The sequence below is a fragment of the Neomonachus schauinslandi genome, chromosome 2 (genome assembly GCF_002201575.2).
Source record: "Neomonachus schauinslandi chromosome 2, ASM220157v2, whole genome shotgun sequence".
In the NCBI taxonomy this organism is placed as follows: Eukaryota; Metazoa; Chordata; class Mammalia; order Carnivora; family Phocidae; genus Neomonachus; species Neomonachus schauinslandi.
The window spans coordinates 139,109,365-139,133,437 of NC_058404.1; the positions used below are offsets into that span (position 1 = coordinate 139,109,365).

A 24,073-nucleotide genomic window follows, 5' to 3' on the forward strand; every position below is an offset into this window, starting at 1 on the left:
ACTATCTTATGTTCTACCATATCCCCAGCATTTAGCAACAGTGCCTAATGCAATATGGTTGTGTATGAGTATTTGTAAAGTGAATGACTGAATTAAAAGCCCGATAATTTTTTTCTACCTTATGCCTTCTTTTGGAGAGATACTTATCAAAATACCACTTCATCACAATGCTCCCTCCCAATACCTTTAACTTTCTTCTCTCCAGACTCCTTCCCCTCTGAAACTAATCTAAGTAAATAACATACTCTTAGGTACCGGCACTTCTTGAGATGGGTGATCTATGATCACCAAACCGGAGAATTGGGATCTACTCAGGACTGCTCACCTGCACATTAGAGAAGTTAATATAATATAATCTGATGGTAGAATCAAGTGTTTCCAAATTGGCACCAATTAGCAGACAAGCAGATATTCATGTATATTTAGGGAGCAAAGTGACTCCCACATGGGGTCAGAGGCAACATATGGGGCCCATCCCATTACAAAGGCAGCGGAGAAGCTCTGCAGATGAAAGGGCCTTCCAATTCTAGCAGCTCTGGGTGGGGATTAGCCTCCCATGATTGGTACTTAAGTAGCCTGATGATTTCCAGCTCTGGCCAGTTAAAGAGATTATTGCATAGAGTAAATACTCACTTTGATCCTCAAACACAAAGTGGACATGTGCACTTACACTTTAAACATGACCAACTTCTCTTGATATGAAATAGGGACACATCTCTAATAAAATATGAATATACATTAATTCCCTGTAAAATTTCACAAAAATCTCTCCATTTCCGTTGATAAGCATTTACTGATACGGAAAGAGAAGACTCCCCTGATATTTTATATAAGATGCATCACATTGTACACATATACTTTGCATCATTCCATTTTTTTAAGAATAGAAGTCGTGTGTAACTATGTTGAATAAATTCTCAAACTTTTATATAAATGACCTGCAGTAAGCAGAATGCCTACCCCAAGGATGCCCATGCCCTAATTCCTGGAACCTGCAAACATGTTACATTACATGGAAAAAGGGACTTTGCAGATGTAATGAAGGTTATAGACCCTAAAATAAGGAGATGATCGGAATAATTTAGATGGACTCAGTGTGACCACATGTGGCCCTTAAAAGGAGAGATCTTTCTCCGGCTGGAGTCAGGAAAGATGTTGCAGAAGGAGAAGTCAGAAATGTGAAGGGTGAGAGAATTTCGAACTACTCTTGCTGGAAGGGGACCATATGGAAAGCATGAGGACAAATGTGGGCAACCTGTAGGACCCACAGCCCAGCCCCCTAAATGACAGCAGACAAGGAAATGGGGACCTCAGTTCCATAATCAAAAGAAACTGAATCTGGCCAGCAACCTGAGTGAGTGTGGTAGCAGATTCATCCTCAAAGCCTCCAGATCAGGACTCAGTCCAGCCAACACGAGGATTTCAACCTTGTTATGTACTGAGCAGAGGACCCAGCTGAGCCACTGTCCTCTTGACTTCTGACCCAAAGAACTATGAATAAATACATTCGTGTTGTTTTAAGCCACTGAGTTTGTAGTAATGTGTTATGGCAGCATCAGATAACTAATATATTACCAAATGTCAGTATATTAAATTCCAAAATTCCATAGTAAGGAAACACAATAACCACTAGAACAATCAATTAAAATTGCACACTCCTGGAACCAATTCACGTTCCACTACCAAACGTTATTTGTTATGATAAATACATGGGAGATTTCTACCCATAATTATGGGGTAGTTTTTAAAATTGTATCTAAGAATAATATTCCAATTTCTAAGTAATTGTCTTCTCCAACATGTATAACTTTAGCATTCATTTTTAAAAAGTAAATAGATAATTGCTTTGTCCCACCTTTCATATTTGGCTTATCAGTTCATACAGTTCACTATAGGTGTACATGTCTTTTATAATATATTTGATTAGATTCCTATTTCATGTAACCCTATATTAGTCACATTAACAAAAGCCAGTGACTGTTAATAAAGTTGAAGGAATCAATGTTTTCAGAAACCTAAGTACATAAATGATGTCAAAGATTTATAGCTCTCAAAAGTACAAAGAATTCTAAAGCAAAAGTCACTTACATTTTTAGTATATAAATACATAAAGCCAATAACATTGACTTACTTTTTAATAAGACTTTATTAGTCTAATGACCGTATTTTGGTATTTATGTTTCTTAAATTAGTAGCTCCAAGTTGCACGTGGCTTCTTGCAAGCATATCACAGTTCCTCCAGGTCCTGATCTGAAGAACACACGCTTTGGATATTCCAAGTTCTACCTGCTCCAGCCAATGTTTCCAAATTACAACAATGCCAGTGAAATTGGACTTTCCCAGAGACTCTATAATATAAAATCTAGATGTGGAACACAGACACTTACTTTTTCTGAGTTCTTTCAGCCAGCCTTGCAATCTCTATTGCTGCCTTCCTTGCTTCAAAATCTTCCCTTTTAACCACCTCTCCAGTCCCTCGGTAGCCTAGCTCCACCAACTGGCGGGCCAGGCCTTCATCCTAAAGAGAAAAATAAATTTTAGGATTTGCACATGAATTAGACATCTTATTTTATTCGATGTATACTGAATAACTATTTTAAATGAAAATCAAATTTATTTTTTAAAAATGAGACATATGAGATACGAAAACTTAGAATTCTTCCTAACAATACTTTCATAAACATCGCATTTATCACCCCTTTCCCACAGATGTACAATAAAGAAAAAAAAGGAAACAACATCAGTCACTAAATTTTCTCTAAGGGATTAAAGGACAAAAGTCTGTTATTTTTAATCCATTTATGAGAGCAGCTGTAGATAATTAATAGAATATCTTTAAAACAATAAAACTGAGACAATTGTACTCATACAAGAAAGACTTTGAAAAAACCAATTGCACAAAAAGGGAATTGGGTTGCTCCCATAAAGTGCAACATTTCAGAGACTTACTTCCTTGAAGTCAATGAACTGATGACACAGAGCATTAAAACTTCAAATACAAAATAAAAAGCAGATGAATTTCCTATTTAACTGGAAAGATCTTGTTTCCATATAATGTTGGTACCAATAAAGACAGCAAAGTAGAAACCCAGAAAGATGACAACAAAAAAGCTTCAAGCTGAAAAAAATTTCCCCACAATCCTTTAGCCCTTTTATATTTCAGCTACTTTAAGAAATGTCTCACACATTTGCGTCACTTACATAGCATATTCAAAAAAGAATACTGCTTCCCCATAATCTGAAGAGGTGTTGTTTTATATGAAGTTACTGAGAGAAGGACTAAAGTATTACATAAAAATATGTATATGTTAATAATGTTCCTTATATTATCATCTTGGTTAAATATGAAATATTTGAAATACAGTGAAAACAGCATACATTTTATTGTTAGAGACACTTAATACATCACTGTGGAATGCAAGAACCATCTGACAGAATTAAATGAGAAAATGTAAGATGCCTGGTTAATAATCGATTCAGCCCTTAGAGGCTGGTTTAAAATTCAAACCAATGGGAAGAAAACATTTAGACATTATCAGCCTAGAAACGTGCTACTTTCCTTTGCTAAAAATTAAAAGCAAATACAGTTGACTCTCAAACAGCAAGGGTTTGAACTGTGCAGGTTCACTTACACACATTTTTTTTCTCAATAAATATACTGGAAAATTCTTTAGAGATTTGCAACAAATTGAAAAAAAACTCACAAATTAATTGTGGAGCCTAGAAATAGTGAAAGAATTAAGAAAAAGTTACTTGTGTCATAAATGCATAAAATATATATAGACACTAGTCTATTTTATCATTTACTACCCTAAAAGATACCTAAATCTATTATAAAATGTTAAAATTCATCAACACTTACAGATTGTACACCATCTTTTCATTTTTCATTCTGATATCAGTAATACATACAACATCTACAGCAATCTGTATCCTCTAAGACAATATTGAGGTAGGTACTGACAGACGATTCGTCTTGTAAAGAGTTGATGTAAACTTACTTTAGATAAAACACAGTCCAGTACTGTAAATGTATTTTCTCTTCCTTTTGATGTTTTTTTTTAAGATTTTATTTATTTATTTGAAAGAGAAAGTGAGAGAGAGAGATCGTGAGCACACTCGCATGAGCGGGGGAGGGGCAGAAGAGGGAGAGGGAGAAGCAGATTCCCCGGTGAGCGGGCTCCATCCCAGGACCCCAGGATCATGACCTGAGCTGAAGGCAGATGGTTAACCCCCACCCAGGAGCCCCTCCTTATGATGTTCTTAACATTATCTTTTCTCTAGTTTACTTTATTGTAAGAATATAGCATATAATACACATGACATACAAATATGTTTTATGTTGTCTCTTCAACTGTTTATGTTCTCAGTAGGACCTCTGGTCAACAGTAGGCTATTGGTAGTTAAGTCCTGGGGGACTCAAAATTTCTCCACAGATTTTCAACTGCTTGGGGATCATCGGTGCCCCAATCCCCTTGTTGTTCAAGGGTCAACTGTACGGAACTCTGTGTAGTAATGGGGATGCATTTGCCAAGCTAATAGAGTGCAAAGCACCAGGCCTTGGGAGGGCTATGTGCCTTTTTTTCTGACTCATTTCCCTGCTTATTATACCAGTTATTCTAGGCTCTTCGGTGAGAAGCACAAAACTAAGCAAATGCCTCCACCTAGTGGAATTAATATTTAATAGAAAAAACAATGAAGATTTTGGATTTGATTTACAAAAGAGAGCTGATTTGAGTGTAAGTTTTCATAAATATATTGTTAAAAGTGAGCATATGGGAAGAACTCTCAGCTAAACTCTTGAGACTGTGGGGTTTTTCTAGAAGAATGTAAATGACTTGTAGTCATCACAGTATTTGATATAATGAAGGCGATTAAAAAGTTGCCATTATTAATTCCATATATGGAATGAATGGTACATTTCTGTGTGCCTTTCCTGGGCCACACAAAATCATTTGAATAGCTCTGCACTCATCTACATTAATGTATATTGCAACAAAGAGCAAGATCTACTGAGAAAACAAGTAGAAAGCTGAAGTTGGTTGCCTCACCAACCATTACCACTAATAGAATCATAAATCATCTGTCCACTTTAAAGGGTCAATTATCTTTAAAGAAATTATCCTTAAAGAAACCTGAGAAACAAAATATTTTTACTTATTCACATATTTAGCACTTCTGATGCTTTATTCCTTTGTGTAGATCCATGTTTCCCACTGATACGATTTTCCTTCTACCTGAAAAACTTTCACATTTCTTGTGGTGTAGGTCTGCCAACAACTAATTATCTTGCCTTTTGTTTGACTGAAAAAATGGGTTTCACCTTAATTTTTGAAAGATATTTTTGCTGGGTTAGTGCTCCAGATTGACTTTTGACCTTTCAACACTTTAAAGATGTTACCCCATTGCCCCATGCCTCATATTACCTCTGAGAGGTGGCTAGTCTTTCCCGTCTGTTTTATTTTACATAATGTGTCCTTTCATTTTAGATTCCTTTAGGATTTTTTTTTTATCACTGGTTTTCAGCAATTTTAAGATAGTCCTTGGATTGGTTTCTTTGTGTTTATTCTGCTGGGAATGCACTGTACTCCTTGGCTCTACAGATTTATAGTTTTCACAGAATTTGGAAATTAGCCATTATTTTTTCAAATATATTTTATTCCCTACTTTCCCGGGATTCGACTTACATTTTTTGACAGGGCAAAAAGATTATCATTTTCTATAAAACTCTATGGTTTTAACTATAATACTTCATCTTAGTAAAAAAATAGGTGATTAGCCATGATAATCCAAGTATGTAAGTAAGGCAGTAATCTTGTATTGTCAATGCTTCTTCCCTCATATGATTGAGTCATTGATGTTTGGAGGCCAGTGGTTTGGAGCAGGTTAACTATAAAGAGGCATCATGCAGAGCAGAACCCAGAGATGGCTCACCCTTAAAGAGAAGGCTTCCTTGCTACACATGAACCATAAAACATGTGGCAAGGCAGAGGCCACCCAAGTGGGCAGCAAATGTCTGTACAAGACTTAATTCTGACTGCATGACTATTCTTCTGGGACAGACGTTAGACATCTCTCAGCTGCTGGGAGAGATGTTTGGCCCCAAGGATGTGGATTGGAACGGTACCTTCCAGTTGCTGTGGTCTTGGACCTTGGCAGAGTTGGACTGGGACTCGAGGGTTCCATCCCAGAAGCCCGCAAAACTGCCCAGGGTCATACTGATTTCTGGAAGGCTACAGATCTGTGGTCTGGCATGCACAATTCACTCCCCAAACAGATGTGGGGCTGTACTGTCCCCAGTCTTTGGGCCAGAGCTCATGCCCACCCCCAGCCTGGCTGCACCCCTGGGGCAAAGTGCCTCCCACACTGTTCCTCTAGTGGGGTAATGGTGAGTGGTAGATGAAGATTGGAATTTGGTGTTATGTGGGATGAGCCAGACTCCTAACAGTTGAGTCTGGAACAAGGGGTAGCCAGCATCTGGAGCACTGAGGTATTTCTCATCAGAAGAAAGAGAGAGAGATAGAGAAAGAAAGGAAGAGGGAAAAAATGAAGGAAGGGGAAGGGAGGGAGGGAAGGAGGGAGGGAGAGAGGAAGGAAGGAAGGAAGGGAGGGAGGGAGGAAGGAAGGAAGGAAGGAAGGGTGGGTGGGTCTATGGCCACTAGAACACTTGATGTTGCCAACAGGCTACTGAGGCTCCCATAGCTTTTGTCTTTTGTTATTACGTTGTATATTGCTGGAAAAGAGTTATTATTGTAGTTCAATCTTAGACTTCTTCAGCTAAACTCACTGATTTGTTCTAAAAGGGTTCCAGTTTAATTTTCTTGTATTCTCATGGCAGATAATTATACCGCCTTTATAATAATATTCTGACTTCTTCCAAGTATTTATGACACTTTTCTTTCATCATAGCATTGCTGTGGTCAGACTACCAATAAAAAGTTAGAGTACTCACAAACATTTTTATCATGTTTCTATTCCAGTGCTAAACTTTGCAAATGTTTAACGCTGATCATAAAGTTCACAAGTGATTGCTATATACTCTTCATCAAGTTATGACGAGTTTAGAATTTTATCCTATGCTTTTTCTGCAACTATAGAGATTATATTTTTTCTTTTTAAAATTAATGTCTTGGGAAAATATATAAAGAATTTGCTTAAGTTGCAAAATCAGAAAAGACCAGTAGGTGGTTTTAGAAGTCCCTGATTTCCCCCCAACAAAAAGGCTTTATTTTTCACTCCCATTTGAATGTTAAATTACCTACTTTAGTCAGTCCAGGCAGGAAACAGATGACACACTTAAATGGAATAAGTGAAGGAAACTGAGTGGCTGAGTTAATTAACAAAGGTATAGACAGGGTTAAGAAAAATCCTAGAGAGATAATGAAGCACCCTGCAGCTAGCTACAGCAATAAGCTATTAAAAGTCACTAACTAGTCCAAATGAGGTAAGAGGAAGGGGCAGTTAATAGAGCCCAGGGAAACAGCTGTAGGACTCAACCCTAAATTGTGGCTTTTGAAAAAAAATATCCATTGCTAACCTAAGGCACAGTATAGAAGGAATGGGGTGGGGGGAGGGGACGAACTACCTAACCCCTCCCTTTTGGCTTCTAATTTCTTGCTGGCGTCTCTTTGGTTGGACCCAACTGGCCAAAGGAAAAGGGGGCCCAGTTGAAGCAGTCAACAGAAATCAACTTCTTGGGACAGAGAGCAAGCTGGCAGAAGGTAGATCTCAAGGGCCAAACAGAAAATATCTAATACAACCAGGGAAAGAATTCTAGGTTCAAAATAAAATTTTCCAAAACTTTAAAGATACTACTCCATTTTCTTTTAGGAATCACTCCTGGGAATGCAGTCTAAGAGCAAGCTGACTTATAAGTAAGAACTTGACACTCCAAATTATTTTTTTAAGTTGCATAAAATAAAATGAAGAGGATACTGAAAAGATGGCAGAGGAGTAGGTGACCCTATTCCAACCAGTCCCCGGAATTGAGCTGGTATCTACCAGACCACTCTGAACCCATGAAATCAGCCTGAGATGTAAGAAGATAGATCTGGATCTCTACAAACAGAATATCACAGGCTGTTGGTTTTGAGGTATGAAGCAGGGAGCCATGATTCCACCGGCACACATCTGAAGATAAACAGAAGGGGTAGGGAGCTGTCGGGATCCTACATCGCCAGTGAGTGACAGCCTCCCACACTGGGGACAGGGCACAGACTCACAGACCTGTAGTGGCAGGGAAAGGACTTTAGGGGCCACAGGTACAAACTGGGGGTGACTGGCGGTTTTAGAAGCACAAAGGGCAGAGATGTGCCCCGAGGCCCCGACCTAGAGGCGAGGACTGGGAGCCCTGATGAGGGGCGCACAACCCAGGACGCTGCAGTTTATAGCAGCACAGACAGAAACGGAGATAGTGTGGCCCGGAGAGCTCAATGAAGAACAGACTGCGATCTCTCTGCTCTGAGGCAGAGGGTTGGAAAGGGTCTCTTCTGCTCTCTGGGAAGAGACGCGGAAAGCCGCCAGAGAACAAAAGCCCCAAAAAACAGGTTTTCACTGAGCCCATCCCCCCCTGACAGGGGGCAGGGTGACTCTGCCCAAACACGGTTGCCTGAGTAACAGCACGGCAGGCCACTCCCCCAGAAGACAGGTTGGGAGAAGAAGAGGCCAACAACCTTAAGGTCCCTATAAAACAGGTGCATCTTGCTTGGGTTCTGGTCAATAATTTGGACTCTGTACCCTCAACCACCCCTCAACAGAATGACTAGGAGGAGGAGCCCCCAAAATAGGAAAGACTCAGAGACTGTGACTTCTGCCACAGATTTACAAATGGATACAGATATAACCAAGATGTCGGAAATGGAATTCAGGGTAGCAGTGGTGAACACAATAGCTAGAATGGAGAAATCAATTAATGGCAACACAGAGTCTCTATGGGCAGAAATGAAAGCTGAACTGGCAGAACTTAAAAATGCTATCAATGAGATCCAATCTAATGTAGATAATCTAACAGCTAGGGTAAGCAAGGCAGAAGAATGAATTAGGGATCTAGAAGACCAACTGATAGAAAAGAAGGATAAAGAGGAGGCCAGGGAGAAATAACTCAAAATCCATGAAAACAGAATCAAAGAATAAGTGACACCATGAAACGTTCCAATGTCAGAATTATTGGGATCCCTGAGGGGGTGGGGAGAGAGAGAGGACTAGAAGATATATTTGAGCAAATCATAGCAGAGAACTTCCCTAATCTGGGGAATGAAACAAACATTTGTGTCCTAGAGGCAGAGAGGACCCCTCCCAAGATCAAGGAAAACAGGCCAACACCCCGGCATGTAATAGTACAATTTGTAAATCTTAGAACCAAGGAAACCATCTTAACAGCAGTTAGGGGGAAGAGATTCCTTACATACAGAGGGAAGAACACCAGAATAATGTCAGACCTATCTACAGAGACCTGGCAAGCCAGAAAGGGCTGGCAAGACATATTCAGGGTACTAAATGAGAAGAACACGCAGCCAAGAATACTTTATCTGGCAAGGCTGTCATTCAGAATGGATGGAGAGATGCAGAGCTTCCAAGACTGGAAGAAACTGAAAGAATATGTAACCACTAAGCCAGCCCTGAAAGAAATATTAAGGGGTTTCTATAAAAGGAGAAAGACCCCAAGAGTGATATAGAACAGGAATTTACAGAGACAATCTATAGAAACAAGGACTTCACAGGCAACATGATGACAATAAATTCATATCTTTCAATAATCACTCTCAACTTGAACGGCCTAAATGCTCCCATAAAACGGCACAAGGTTGCAGTTTGGATAAAAAGACAGGACCCATCCATATGCTGTCTACAAGAGACTCATTTTGAACCTAAAGATACATCCAGACTGAAAGTGAAGGAATGGAGATCCATCTTCCATGACAAAGGACCTCAAAAGAAAGCTGGGGTAGCAATTCTTATATCAGACAAATTAGATTTTAAGCTAAAGACTGTACTTAGAGACACAGAAGGACACTATATCATTCTTAAAGGGTCTATCCAACAAAAAGATCTAACAATTGTAAATATCTACGCCCCCAACATGGGAGCAGCCATCTACATGAGCCAACCAAAATAAAGAGTCATATTAATAGCAATACGTTAATTGTAGGAGACCTCAATACTCCACTCTCAGCAATGGACAGATCATCTAAGCAGAAAATCAACAAAGAAACAAGAGCTTTCAATGACACACTAGACCAGATGGACCTCATAGATATATACAGAACATTCCACCCTAAAACAACAGAATACTCATTCTTCTTGAGCGCACACAGAACTTTCTCCAGAATAGACCACATACTGGGTCACAAATCAGGTCTCAACTGATACCAAAAGACTGAGATTATTCCCTGCATCTTCTCAGACCATAATGCTTTAAAACTGGAACTCAATCACAAGAAAAAATTTGGCAGAAATTCCAACACTTGGAAGCTAAAGACCACTCTGCTCAAGAATGTTTGGGTCAACCAGGAAATCAAAGAACTTAAACAATTCATAGAAATGAATGAGAATGCAAATACATCAGTCCAAAACCTAAGGGATATTGCAAAGGCGGTCCTAAGGGGGAAATACATAGCCATCCAAGCCTCACTCAAAAAAATAGAAAAATCCCAAATTCACGAACTAACTTTACACCTTAAAGAACTAAGGAAAAAACAACAAACGATGCCTAAGCCACACATTAGAGGAGAAATTATTAAGATTAGAGCAGAGATCAATGAATTAGAAACCAGAAACACAGTAGATCAGATCAATGAAACTAGAAGCTCATTCTTTGAAAGAATTAATAAGATCGATAAACCACTGGCCAAACTTATCCAAATTAAAGAGAAAGGACCCAAATTAATAAAATTATTAATGAAAGGAGAGAGATCATGACTAACACCAAGGAAATAGAAACAATTATTAGAAATTATTATCAACAGCTATATGCCAATAAATTAAGTAACCTGGAAGAAATGGATGCCTTCCTGGAAACCTATAAACTGCCAAGACTGAAACAGGAAGAAATTGACAACCTGAATAGGCCAATAACCAGTAACGAGATTGAAGCAGTGATCAAAAACCTCCCAAAAAACAAGAGTCCTGGGCCTGATGGATTCCCTGGGGAATTCTACCAAACATTCAAAGAAGAAATAATACCAATTCTCCTGAAGCTGTTTCAAAAAATAGAAACAGAAGGAAAGCTTCCAGACTCTTTCTATGAGACCAGCATTACCTTAATCCCCAACCAGGCAAAGACCCCATCAAAAAGGAGAATTTCAGACCGATATCCCTGATGAATATGGATTCCAAAATTCTCAACAAAATCCCAGCTAATAGGATCCAACAATACATTAAAAGGATCATCCACCATGATCAAGTGGGATTTATCCCCGGGATGCAAGGATGGTTCAACATTTGCAAATCAATGTAACAGAACACATTAATAAGAGGAGAGAGAAAAACTATATGGTCCTCTCAACTGATGCAGGAAAAGCATTTGACAAAATACAGCATCCTTTCCTGATTAAAACTCTTTAGAGTATAAGGATAGAGAGAATATTCCTCAAGTTCATAAAATCCATCTATGAAAAACCCACAGCAAATATCATCCTCAATGGGGGAAAAAAGAGAGCCTTTCCCTTAAGATCAGGAACACGTCAAGGATGCCCACTCTCGCCACTGTTGTTCAACGTAGTACTAGAAGTCCTAGCAACAGCAATCAGACAACAAAAAGAAATAAAAGGTGTTCAAATTGGCAAAGAAGAAGTCAAACTCTCTCTCTTCGCAGATGACATGATACTTTATGTGGGAAACCCAAAAGACTCCACCCCCAAATTACTGGAACTCATGCAGCAATTCAGTAATGTGGCAGGATACAAAATCAATGCACAGAATCAGTTGCTTTCTTATACACTAACAATGCAACTGTAGAAAGAGAAATTAGAAAAACGATTCCATTTACAATAGCACCAAAAACCATAAGATACCTCGGAATAAACCTAACCAAAGAGGCAAAGGATCTATACTCTAGGAACCACAGAACACTCATGAAGGAAATAGAAGAAGACACAAAAAAATGGAAAAACATTCCATGCTCATGGATCAGAAGAATAAACATTGTTAAAATGTCTATGCTGCCCAGAGCAATTTATACCTTCAACACCATCCCAATCAAAATTCCAATGCCATTTTTCAAAGTGCTGGAACAAACAATCCTAAAATTTGTATGGAATCAGAAAAGACCCCGAATCGCCAAGGAAATGTTGAAAAAGAAAAACAAACCTGGGGGGCATCACATTGCCTGATTTCAAGCTATATTACAAAGCAGTGATCACCAAGACAGCATGGTCCTGGCACAAAAACAGACATATAGACCAATGGAACAGAATAGAGAGCCAGATATGGACCCTCAGCTCTATGGTCAAATAATCCTCGAAAAAGAGGGAAAAAATATGCAATGGAAAAAAGACAGTCTCTTCAATAAATGGTGCTGGGAAAATTGGACAGCTATATATATAGACGAATGAAACTCGACCATTCTCTAATACCATACACAAAGATAAACTCAGAACGGATGAAAGACCTCAATGTGAGACAGAGGAGAACATAGGCAGTATGTTCTCTTTGACATCGGCCACAGCAACTTCTCTCAAGATACATCTCCAAAGGCTAGTGAAACAAAAGCACAAATGAACTTTTGGGACTTCATCAAGATGAAAAGCTTCTGCACAGCAAAGGAAACAGTCAACAAAACAAAGAGGCAACCCACAGAATGGGAGATGATATTTGCAAATGACACTACAGATAAAGGGCTGGTATCCAAGATCTATAAAGAACTTCTCAAACTCAACACCCAAAAAACAAATAATCAAGTCAAAAAATGGCCAGAAGACATGAACAGACACTTCTCCAAAGAAGACATACAAATGGCTAACAGACACATGAAAAAATGTTCATCATCATTAGCCATCAGGGAAATTCAAATCAAAACCACATTGAGATACCACCTTACACCAGTTAGAATGGCAAAAACTGACAAGGCAAGAAACAACAAACATTGGAGAGGTTGTGGAGAAAGGGGAACTCTCTTACACTCTTGGTGGGAATGCAAGTAGGTACAGCCACTTTGGAAAACAGTGTGGAGGTGCCTCAAAAAATTAAAAATAGAGCTAACCTATGACCCAGCAACTGCACTGCTGGGTATTTACCCCCAAAGACACAGATGTAGTGAAAAGAAGGGCCATATGCACCCCAATGTTCATAGCAGCAATGTCCGCAATAGCCAAACTGTGGTAAGAGCCAAGAAGCCCTTCAACAGATGAATCGATAAAGAAGATGTGGTCCACATATACAATGGAATATTACTTACCCATCAGAAAGGATGAATACCCAACTATTACATCAACATGAATGGGACTGGAGGAAATTATGCTAAGTGAAATAAGTCAAGCAGAAAAAGTCAATTATCATATGGTTTCACTTATTTGAGGAACATAAAGAATAGCATGGAGGACATTAAGAGAAGGAAGTGAAAAATGAAGCAGGGGAATCGGAGGGGGAGATGAACCATGAGAGACTATGGACTCTGAGAAACAATCTGAGGGTTTTAGAGGGGAGGGGTGTGGAGGGATGGGTTAGCCCGGTGATGGGTATTAAGGAGGGCAAATACTGCATGGAGCACTGGGTGTTAATCAAAAACAATGAATCATGGATCACTACATCAAAAACTAATGATGTATTGTATGGTGACTAACATAACATAATAAAATTAAATTAAATTTAAAAAAATTAAAAAATTAAAAAAATAAAATATATAAAATGTAAAATTAACCATTTTAAGTATATAGTCCAGTGGTATTAAGTACATTCCTACAATTGTGTAATCACTGCCACCGTCAACCATCAGAACTCTTTTCATCTTAAAAAACTGAAACTCTGTACCAATTAAACAATAACTCTCATTCTCCCTTTCCCCCAGACCCTGGCAATGACCATTCTACTTTCTGTCTCTATGAATCTGACTCCCCTAGGTATCTCATAAAAGTGAAATTACACAGTATTTTTCTTTTTGTGGCTGGATTATTTCAGTTAGCATAATGTCCTCAAAGTTCATCTATGTTGTAGCATGTGTCAGAATTTCCTTCCTTTTAAAGGCTGAATAATATTGCCTTGTAGATAGATAGCACATTTTGTTTATGCATTGATCCATCAACAGATACTCGGGTGGCTTCCACCTTCTGGTTATTGTGAATGATACGGCTATGAACATGGGTACACAAATATCTGTTCTAGTCCCTGCTTTCAATGCTTTTGGCTGTATACTCACCAGTGAAACTGCTGAATCATATAGTAATTCTCACTTTAATTTTCTGAGGAGCTGCTCAAACAGCCGTCAACTGTTTCCACAATGACTGCACCATTATATACTGCCACCAATTTCTCCATGTCCTTGCTAACACTTACTTTCTGTTGTTGTTGGTTTGTTTTTGTTTTTGTTTTGAAATAGCTATCTTAATAGATATGAAATGGTCTATCATTGTGGGGTTTTTTTTTTTTTCAGTATAGTTGAACACAGTGTTACATTAGTTTCAGGTGTACAACTTAGTGTTTTGACAAGTTCATACATTATGCTGCATTCACCACAAGCGTACCACCCATCTGTCCCATTACATCGCTATTACAATATCATTGACTATATTCCTTATGCTGTGCCTTTTACTCTCATGACTTATTCATTCCATTACTGGAAGTTTGTATCTCCCACCGCTCCCCTTCACCCATTCTACCCAATCCCCCACTTCCCTTCCTTCTGGCAACCATCAGTTTATTCTCTGTATGTATAGGTCTGATGCTGTTTACTTCTTTTTAGATTCTACTTACGAGTAGAATCATATGTTGTCTTTCTCAGTCTGATTTATTTCACTTAGCATAATACACTCTAGGTCCACTGATGTCATCTCAAATGGCACAGTCTCATCCTTTTCTAGGGCTGTGTAATATTCCTCTGTGTGTGTGTGTGTGTGTGTGTGTGTGTGTGTGTGTGTGTGTACCACATTTTCCTTATCCATTCATCTAATGATGGACACTGAAGTTGCTTCCATATCTTGGCTATTGTAAATAATGCTGCAATAAACACAGGGGTGCACATTTTTGAATTAGTGATTTTTTTTTTTAAAGATTTTATTTATTTGACAGAGAGAGAGAGCACAAGCAGGGGGAGCGGCAAGCAGAAGGAGAGGGAGAAGCAGGCTCCCTGCTGAGCAGGGAGCAGGGAGCTCGATGCAGGGCTCAATCCCAGGACCTCAGGATCATGACCTGAAGGCAGATGCTTAAACGACTGACCCACCCATGTGCTCCTGAGTTAGTGTTTTCATTTCATTGGATAAATACCCAATAGTGGAATTAAGGGATTATATATTTCTATTTGTAATTTTTTTAAGAACCTCCATACCGTTTTCCACAGTAGCTGCACCAATTTACATTCCCACCAACAGTGCAGCAGAGTTCCCTCATCTTTCCATCCTCACCAACACTTGTTATTTCTTGTCATTTTGATTTTAGCCATTCTGACAGGTGTAAGGTGGTATCTTACTGTGGTTTTGATTTGCATTTCCCTGGTGATTAGTGATTTTGAGCATCTTTTCATGTGTCTATTGGCCATTTGTGTGTCTTCTTTGGAAAAATGTCTATTCAGGTCCTCTGCCCACTTTTCAATCAGACTAGTTTTTTTTCTTTTTGGTATTAAATTACATAAATTCTTTATGTATTTTGGATATTAAGCCCTTACCAGATATACCATTTGCAAATATATTCTCCCATTCAGGAGGTTGTCTTCTTGTTTTGTTGCTCTGCAAAACCTTTTTATTTTGATGTAGTCCCAATAGTTCATTTTTGCTTTTGTTTCCCTTGTCTGAGGAGACATATCTAGAAAAATGTTACTGTGGCTGACGTCAGAGAAATTACTGCCTGTGCTCTCTTCTAGGATTTTAATGGTTTCAGGTCTCACATTTAGGCCTCTAATCCACTTTGAGTTTATTTCTGTGTATGGTGTTAGAATGTGGTCCAGTTTCATTCTTTTATGTGTAGCTGCCCAACTTTCCCAGCAGCATTTTTTGAAGAAACTGTCTTTTCCTCATTGTATACATGATTGTGGTTTTGATTTGCATATTTAATGATTAATGCTGTTGAATATCTTTTTGTGAGCTTATTGAACATTTGTGATACTCTTTGAAGAAATGTCCAAATTCTTTGCCAATTTTTAATTGAGTTGTTTGCTTTTGTGTTGTTGAGTTGTAGAAGTTCTTTACATACTCTAGATATTAAGCCCTTATTAGATATATAATCTGCAAATGTTTCCTCCCATTCTATGGGCTGCTTTTTCATTCTATTGATAATGTACCTCGGTGCACAAAAGTTTTTAATTTTGATGTTATTCAATCCAATCTGAGTTATTTTTGAAATATCATTTTATTCTCAGAATTCCAAAATTCTACCACTATATACCTAGGTACGAATTTTTTCCATTTGTCCAACTATGTAGCTAATGGACACTACAATTTTGTGCTTATCTCCAACACAGAGAAAAATTTATTATTCAATATTATTTTATCCCCCTCATTTTCTATATAATTTCTCTCTGGTAAGTTTATTAGATAGATATCGAGCCTCCTGGAATTCTTCTTTCATTGAATTTTCTTTTATATAATTATTTATTTTTCTCATTTTTTTCCACTATATTCTGGGTAATTATATCACCTTTAACTTCCAGATGATTAATTTGTCCTTTAAAAAGTGTCCATTCTATTAGTTAGCCCTTTTAAAAATGTTATCAATTATATTTTTAATTCCTAAGAATTCTTTCTTGCTCTCTGATTGCTCCCTTTTCATACCAATCTATTATTTTGTTTATAGATTTTACTGATACTAAAATATCTCTGAGGGCGCCTGGGTGGCTCAGTTGGTTAAGCGACTGCCTTCCGCTCAGGTCATGATCCTGGAGTCCTGGGATCGAGTCCCACATCGGGCTCCCTGCTCGGCGGGGGGGTCTGCTTCTCCCTCTGACCCTCTTCCCTCTCGTGCTCTCTGTCTCTCATTCTCTCTCTCTCAAATAAATAAAATCTTTAAAAAAAAATTAAAAATAAAAATAAAATATCTCTGAAATAGAAAATTGGAATTTATTTAAAGTTCTCCCTGGGTTTTAAATGTTTTGTGTTGTCTAACATCAGTTATTCTCCTTATTCACCCTGGGCTATATCTTTTATGCTATTATGTTTCCTCAAACATCTGTAGATACATATGAACAGAGGACTGGATTGATTGATACAGACATTAGCATGGATTCCCTCCACAATTGTACAAGTCTAGTTCCCTAACTGGACTCTCCTCTGAATAGGTGAACTGTGGAAGTTGTGTATAAAAGAACAGAATATGGCAACATATAGACTCCCCTTGAGGATATGTGGGCATGAAGAAGGAAGGAGAGTTGGGATATATCCCACTCTCTCCAACCTAACTGCCAAAATAAGAAGGGCTTGGCATAATAAGTATAACTTTTTACAGATTTATTCTCCTCTTCAGAACTTCTAACATTATTTCATTACTTTGTGCTTAGTTCTTATTTCTCAGGCCCCTTTACTCCCTCCAGGTCTCCTTGTTAGGCATGTACTTCACTTTCCTTAGAGAACAGTTCTCTTGTTCATTCTTGGGTTAAATACTGCCAGTGTATATGCTTTATATAGGGTGTACCTCTGGCTTAGCTATGTAGAATTAACTTCTTTAATCAATTACAGGTTCTCTCCTGCCCTTTGTATTATTATTGGCTCTGACATTTCTCTAAATCTGTTTTATTCATTTTGGGCTATGTTTTCTCTATCTTGTCAATCTGATACTATCTGCTTTCTAATTTACCAAAAATATGCACAATTTCTGGTTCCCTAGAGAGGCGTCATTTCTTGTTTCCTAGTGCTTTTATTGATTTATTCTCTTTCATATCGACATAGAAAATAGGTAGACAGATAATGGAAAAATAGGAAGAGAGGAAGGAAAGGAGGGAGAGAGGTTTGATTGATTATATCCAGTACTCTACAAGTCTGCTGTGTCCACTTTAGTTCTAGTCACACTCTTCTCTTTTTTGATATACTAAAAAAGCTTCACAAAAAGCCCTCTTGCCTCTATTTGTACACCAATACAAGCCATCCTCCCAGTGGAAGATTTGAATGATTAAATACAAAGTGTCTGTTGAATTTACTGACACATCCCTCATTTGAGACCATAGAAAAAACAATTTCTATTAAATGATGAAGATGGGAACCAGCTTGCAGTGGGTTAAAAAGTGGAAGACGAGGAAATGAAGACTGATTATTTTACAATTCATTCCAGAATAGTAACTATAAAAAGGAAGAAAAGAAAGATATGGTAGGGCAAGATAGAGAGAACTCAATGGGCACAGAAAGGGACTCTGGAATTAAAGGTGAGAGGAACTAATCAGTACAGACAGTTCCCTAAAAGCATAAAAGGGAAGGGTACAGAATGCAGGTAAATATCATCAGTCAAGGGTATTAGCTGCAAACAGCAGAACTTACTGTCATCAGTCCAAATACAAAAAGAAATTATTAAAATACGATGCCCCCAAATCCCAGGGAAAGTTGAGTTAAGCCTACAGAGCCAGGAACAACACTCACAGCCACAGGAACTGTTTCAGCAAATATTCCTCTGCTGCCACCACGGAAAACAGATACGGTAACTCACCATTTGACCGAGGACATTAGACCCCAGAACTTCTCCACTGCATCAACTGAAAGCCAAAATCTTCCACACCTCATTCAATACAAAATGGATTCCACATGGTGCTTTCTTCTTCCTGTTACTCTTTTCTAAAGAGTGGTCTCATGCAAGTGTGTGTGATTGGCAGTGCCTATGTACCTGCAAAGATAACACCAGAAGCAAGGGAAACTGAGAAGGTGGGTTTCTGTCTCCACCTTAGGAAGGTGGGACTCAGCTTTGGGAACATTCTCAAAAACATTATAATAATAATGAGTGTTCAAAACGAGGACATATTCAGGAAGCAAACAGATAAGCATTACATGTGGTAGACACTATTAACAGGAGGGAAGGAAGAGCGCGTGCAAAGAAATTAAGGTAGTTTTATAAGTTTCATGGTAGAAAACTGAAGAGGATTCCAGCTCGATTGCCTTTTCTTTGTTGACTTTGAGGGGTGAAGGTCATCTATTAAGAGTCAGAAGTCTAAAGAGTAGAGAAGGTCTGAAAGAACAAGTTGTGAAACAAACAAGGGATATATCAACAGGCAATTCACAGAAGACATGCAAATGGTCAGGAAACATATAAAAAGATGATCAACCACACTAAAAATCAGGGAAATTAAAATTAAAACCATGAGCTTTTTTTTCACATATGATACTGGCAAAAAATGACAGGGTTGACAATATGAAGTACTGGTGACAGTCTGAGGAAAACGGTGTCTCAAACACTGCTGGTGGGAGAGTATATGGCTACTCTAGAGGGCACTTCGACCATGTCCATTATGAGCCATCAATTCTATTTTTTGATATATATTTTTTAAAGATTTTATTTATTTGAGAGAAAGAGAGCATACAAGAGGGGGAGGGGTGGAGGAAGAGGGAGAAGCAGGGTCCCTGCTAAGCAGGGAGCCCGATGCGGGGCTCAAGCCCAGGACCCTGGGATCATGACTTAAGCTGAAGGCAGACGCTTAACCAACTGAGCCACCCAGGAGGCCCTCCACTTTTTGATATATCTACAACTGCACAAAAAGAACGTGTACCAAAGATGCTCATTTCACTGTTGTTCATGAAACCATAATAAGGAAAACAAACTTCTAAAGAACCAACCTTAGTAAATAACAGATTCAATGCAGCAACTTGAATCTCAAGAATCAAGAATCACCAGAATCTCAAACACATTCCTTCATTACTGATTGTATAACAGCCCCAACTTTCCTGACAGTCAGGGTCAATTATTCTTGCCAAGATAGTGGCTGTCTTCTTGCCTCCCGATTCCTAGATAAGGAGCCTAAAGATTCCAGGGAAGACTTGTAACTTACATTCAGTGGGACTCTGACTGAGTCACCTGATGGGAGTGTTTCCCCATTCAGTGCTGTAACAGCACTCCAACCGGTCATAAGGGTTAACTTGCTTCAAGCGTATGTACCTCTGCTTGCTGACCTAAGTCCCTTGATATGTAGCAGAACTAACACATTCCTTGAGATTTTCAGACCACTGGCCTTGAGCAGTGAAGGACCAAATTTTCCCAGAAGATAAGGCCTGACTACATTAGAAAACAGTGGCCATGGATGCCAACAAGTCTGTTCAGGGTCATGAAGGCAGATGACTAACTGCCTGGGCACCTGCTTCTCCTACTCACAGCCTACCCCACCCCCGGTTTACAATAGCCAAGACATGGAAACAACCTAAGTGTCCATCAACAGGTAAATGGATAAAGGTAAGTGGATAAAGAAAATATATATGTGTTAGAATACTATTCAGCCATAAAAAAGAAGGAAATCCTGCTATTTGAGACAACATGCATGGAACTTGAAGGCATTATGCTAAGTGAAATAAGTCAGAGGACAAATACTTCATGATATCACCTGTATGTGGAATCTAAAAACAAAACAAACTCATAAGGAGATCAGATATACGGTTACCAGAGGAGAGATGTGGGGGAATTGAATGAAAGCAGTCAAAAGGTACACACTTCTAGTTGTAAGATAAATAAGTACTGGGGATGCACTGTACAACATTTTAACTAAAATAAATACTGCTGTATGGCATATTTAAACATTTCTAAGAGAGTAAATGCTAGAAGTTTTATCACAAGGAAAAAAACTTCTTGCATCTATACAAGATGATGGATGTTAACTTACTGTGATAATCATTTTGCAATATGTGTCAATAAGCCATTACTTTGTACCTCTTAAACTTATGTGTTGCTCTCTGTCAATTATGTCTCAGTACAACTGAAAGGAAAAAAGAAGAAAATATTCCATACAGACTTAGACAGTATAGCTGGCACGTGACTATACCACATATGTGCATTCATATCAGACTGAATTGCTGGCCCTTGCAAATTGGAAGGGGTCCACCATGCTCCATCTTCCACCAAGTGGCTGGTTTGTTACCTTGAGAAATGGTGCTCTAGCAGAGGACTGGCCTGGATTGCTGACAGGTTGGACATTCAGAGGTCTCAGTAGCTAGATCAGCCTTGGTAAGTGGGAGCACATGCTGTGAGGTTCCTGCATAGCCCCACCTCTGCTACCGTAGTCCCCTCTTCCATGGCCCCTCATGTCGGCACTGAGGTGGTAAATGAAAGAGGCAGGCTGGCAGCAACTGGCCACGTCCCTCTGCCTACCTGGCTGTGTATGCCTCTTCTGCGCTAGGCACATCGTGACCACTTCCGCACGAGCAACCACATTTGCTTCTGGCCTTTACCACTGCCTATCTGTCCTTATACAGTCTGTGAACCACTTCTGTGTTCACAGAAAGTGGATGACCTCTGAAAGGATTCTGCCTTCCCACAATCTTTAAAGATCTCACCTAGATGCAGTGACAGTGCAGCTACTGTCCATTTTCAGTTTGCACCCACATACCAAATGGCTCAATTATACAATGAGCTCGGACTTTTCCCTCCACATAGCCATACATGGAAGCTGAGGAAAAGGTGCATATCTAATAGCCGTGAAAACCTGGGATCTAGACTCCTGCTTACTCAGCTGGCACACCTACTTTGTTCCCACTCCTGCTCTATCCCAGATGTACTACACCTCCATCTAATCATTGTTGCTGGGCCTGCCTGACCGTAGGACTCGGTGGTCTGAAAGAACTCAGCTCATTATGGGCAGTTCCAAGTGCATGGCCCCTTGCTGATTCCATGACCAGCTGCTCTATTTTTACCAGAACCCAGTAGTATGGCAGGAGTTTCTGGGATATAATCCCCTTTCTTAAGGACATATAATTCTCCTCTGCTTATAGCACGGACAAGCACTCAGCCTCTCCTGACCCCTTGCTTGCTTGGCTATGATGCACTGCCTTACTTTAATGCTGTTGCTAATATTGTGTCCCTTTACTGTAATAAACTCTAGATTTGTAAGCATTGTCATCGTGGGTCCTGTGCATCTTTTAGCAATTAAATACTGCTCAACCATCACTGTTAATGTAAAAACCTAGAAAGGTGAATACTCAGAACAGATAATTAGCTGATTATTTACTGATAAATGTTGCTGACGTTTTTCAACAAAACTACCACTTTGATTAATATATCATTCATTCAATTTTAAAGATTTCTCTTATAGTTGTTTGGTCAATCGGTAGCTTTTTAAAACTTTTTTTTTATTGTAAAATAAAACACAGATACAGAAACCTATACAAAAGAGATGTGACAAACAGACTTTAATGTTATTGTAACATACACCCTTGTAACCACCATTCAAGAAATAAAACTGCTAGCATTTCAGGAGCTCCTTCATGTACCCCCTTCCTACTACTCTTTTTTTCCCCTAAAAGTAGCCACTCTTCTGACTTTTACAGTAATCACTCTTGCCATTTCTTTATAGGTTTATCAGCCAAGTGTGTATCCCTAGTTACCAGTTTAGTCTTGCCTACTTTTTAAAATTTCATGTGTCTTCTAGATTTCTCTGAATTTACACCTACCTGCTCCATCCCCTTCCTTTGTAATGAAGAATGTGTGTGGTTTGATCTATCATTTCCTACCATCGGGTTTTGCTGATTGCATATCCATGGTGCAGTTCAATGTGTTCCTCTGTCTTCTCTCTGTCCTGCAAATTAGTAGCTGCATACAGAGACTTGATCAGATTTAGGTTTGAGGTCTTTAGCAAGCTGTTAGTGGTGTTTTGTTCTTTCATGCACCGATGTGGGGTTTTCTCCATGTGACATTAGCAGCTGTGGATGCTCAGTGTTACCAATCCCTACGATGACATCATCTTATTTTTTTCCTACTGTTCTTTCTGTGACACATTAATTAGGAAGGACCCATCATAAAACTGGGTTATTGCATACTGATAACAATTTGTGCCCTTTACATCTGAAAGTCGGATTTACTGGATATAAAATCCTTGGTTCACCATTTTCTTCCCTTGAGCATCTTAAAAAAGTGATTCCAATTTGTTCCAGCATAAAACATATTAAAAAGTCTGATGATAATTTCATTTGTTTAACCTGTAAGTCATCTGTTGTTTATGTCTTGAAGTACAAATGACTTTTTGTCTTTTTCTTTAAGGTTCGTATACTTTTTTGGAATGCCTGGGTGGCTCAGTCAGCTAAGTGTCTGCCTTCGGCTCAGGTCATGATCCCAGGGTCCTGAGAAGGAGTCCTGTGGCGGTGTTGGGTCCCCTGCTCTGCAGGCCCCTCCCCCTGCTCGTGCTCTGGCACGCTCATGTGTGCATCCTCGCACGTGTGCACTCTCTCTGATAATTAAATAAAATCTTAAAAAAATAAAGTTCATATAATTTTACTAGATACATCTTGGTCATACCTGGTTTAAATTCTTAGGTACAGAGTGTATTCTTCCAATATGTCATTTTGAATCTTTTTTGTTGTTTATTTCAAGAGAGTTCTGAATTATAGTTTCTAGGATTTCTTCTGTTCCCTTCCTCTCATTTACTTCTTCAGGGACTCTTATTATCTATATGCTGCACATTCTTTCTACCTTCAATAATCGTCAATTTTGCTTGAATCCTTTATCTCTTATTCTTTTTTTACTTAAAATTTTCTTTTTTAATAATTTTATTTTATTACAGTATGTTAATCACCATACATATCATTAGTTATTTATTTTTTTAAAGATTTTATTTATTTGACAGAGAGAGAGACACAGCAAGAGAGGGAACACAAGCAGGGGGAGTGGGAGAGGGAGAAGCAGGCTTCCCGCGGAGCAGGGAGCCCGATGTGGGGCTCGATCCCAGGAACTGGGATCATGACCTGAGCTGAAGGCAGACGCTTAAAAACTGAGCCACCTAGGTGCCCCACATCATTAGTTTTTGATGTAGTGATCCACGATC

The 24,073-nt window shown here is 38.9% G+C and overlaps 1 protein-coding gene across 2 annotated transcripts in view; it reads right to left on the minus strand.

The window, feature by feature from the left end:
- CFAP299 (cilia and flagella associated protein 299) overlaps positions 1-24,073 on the minus strand; it is a 565,740-nt gene that overhangs the window by 535,584 nt on the left and 6,083 nt on the right. For both annotated transcript variants that reach the window (XM_021702434.1, XM_044912690.1), the window contains exon 2: positions 2,388-2,518. In XM_021702434.1, coding sequence (XP_021558109.1) covers positions 2,388-2,518 — 131 coding nt within the window. The remainder of the gene's footprint in view (positions 1-2,387; positions 2,519-24,073) is intronic.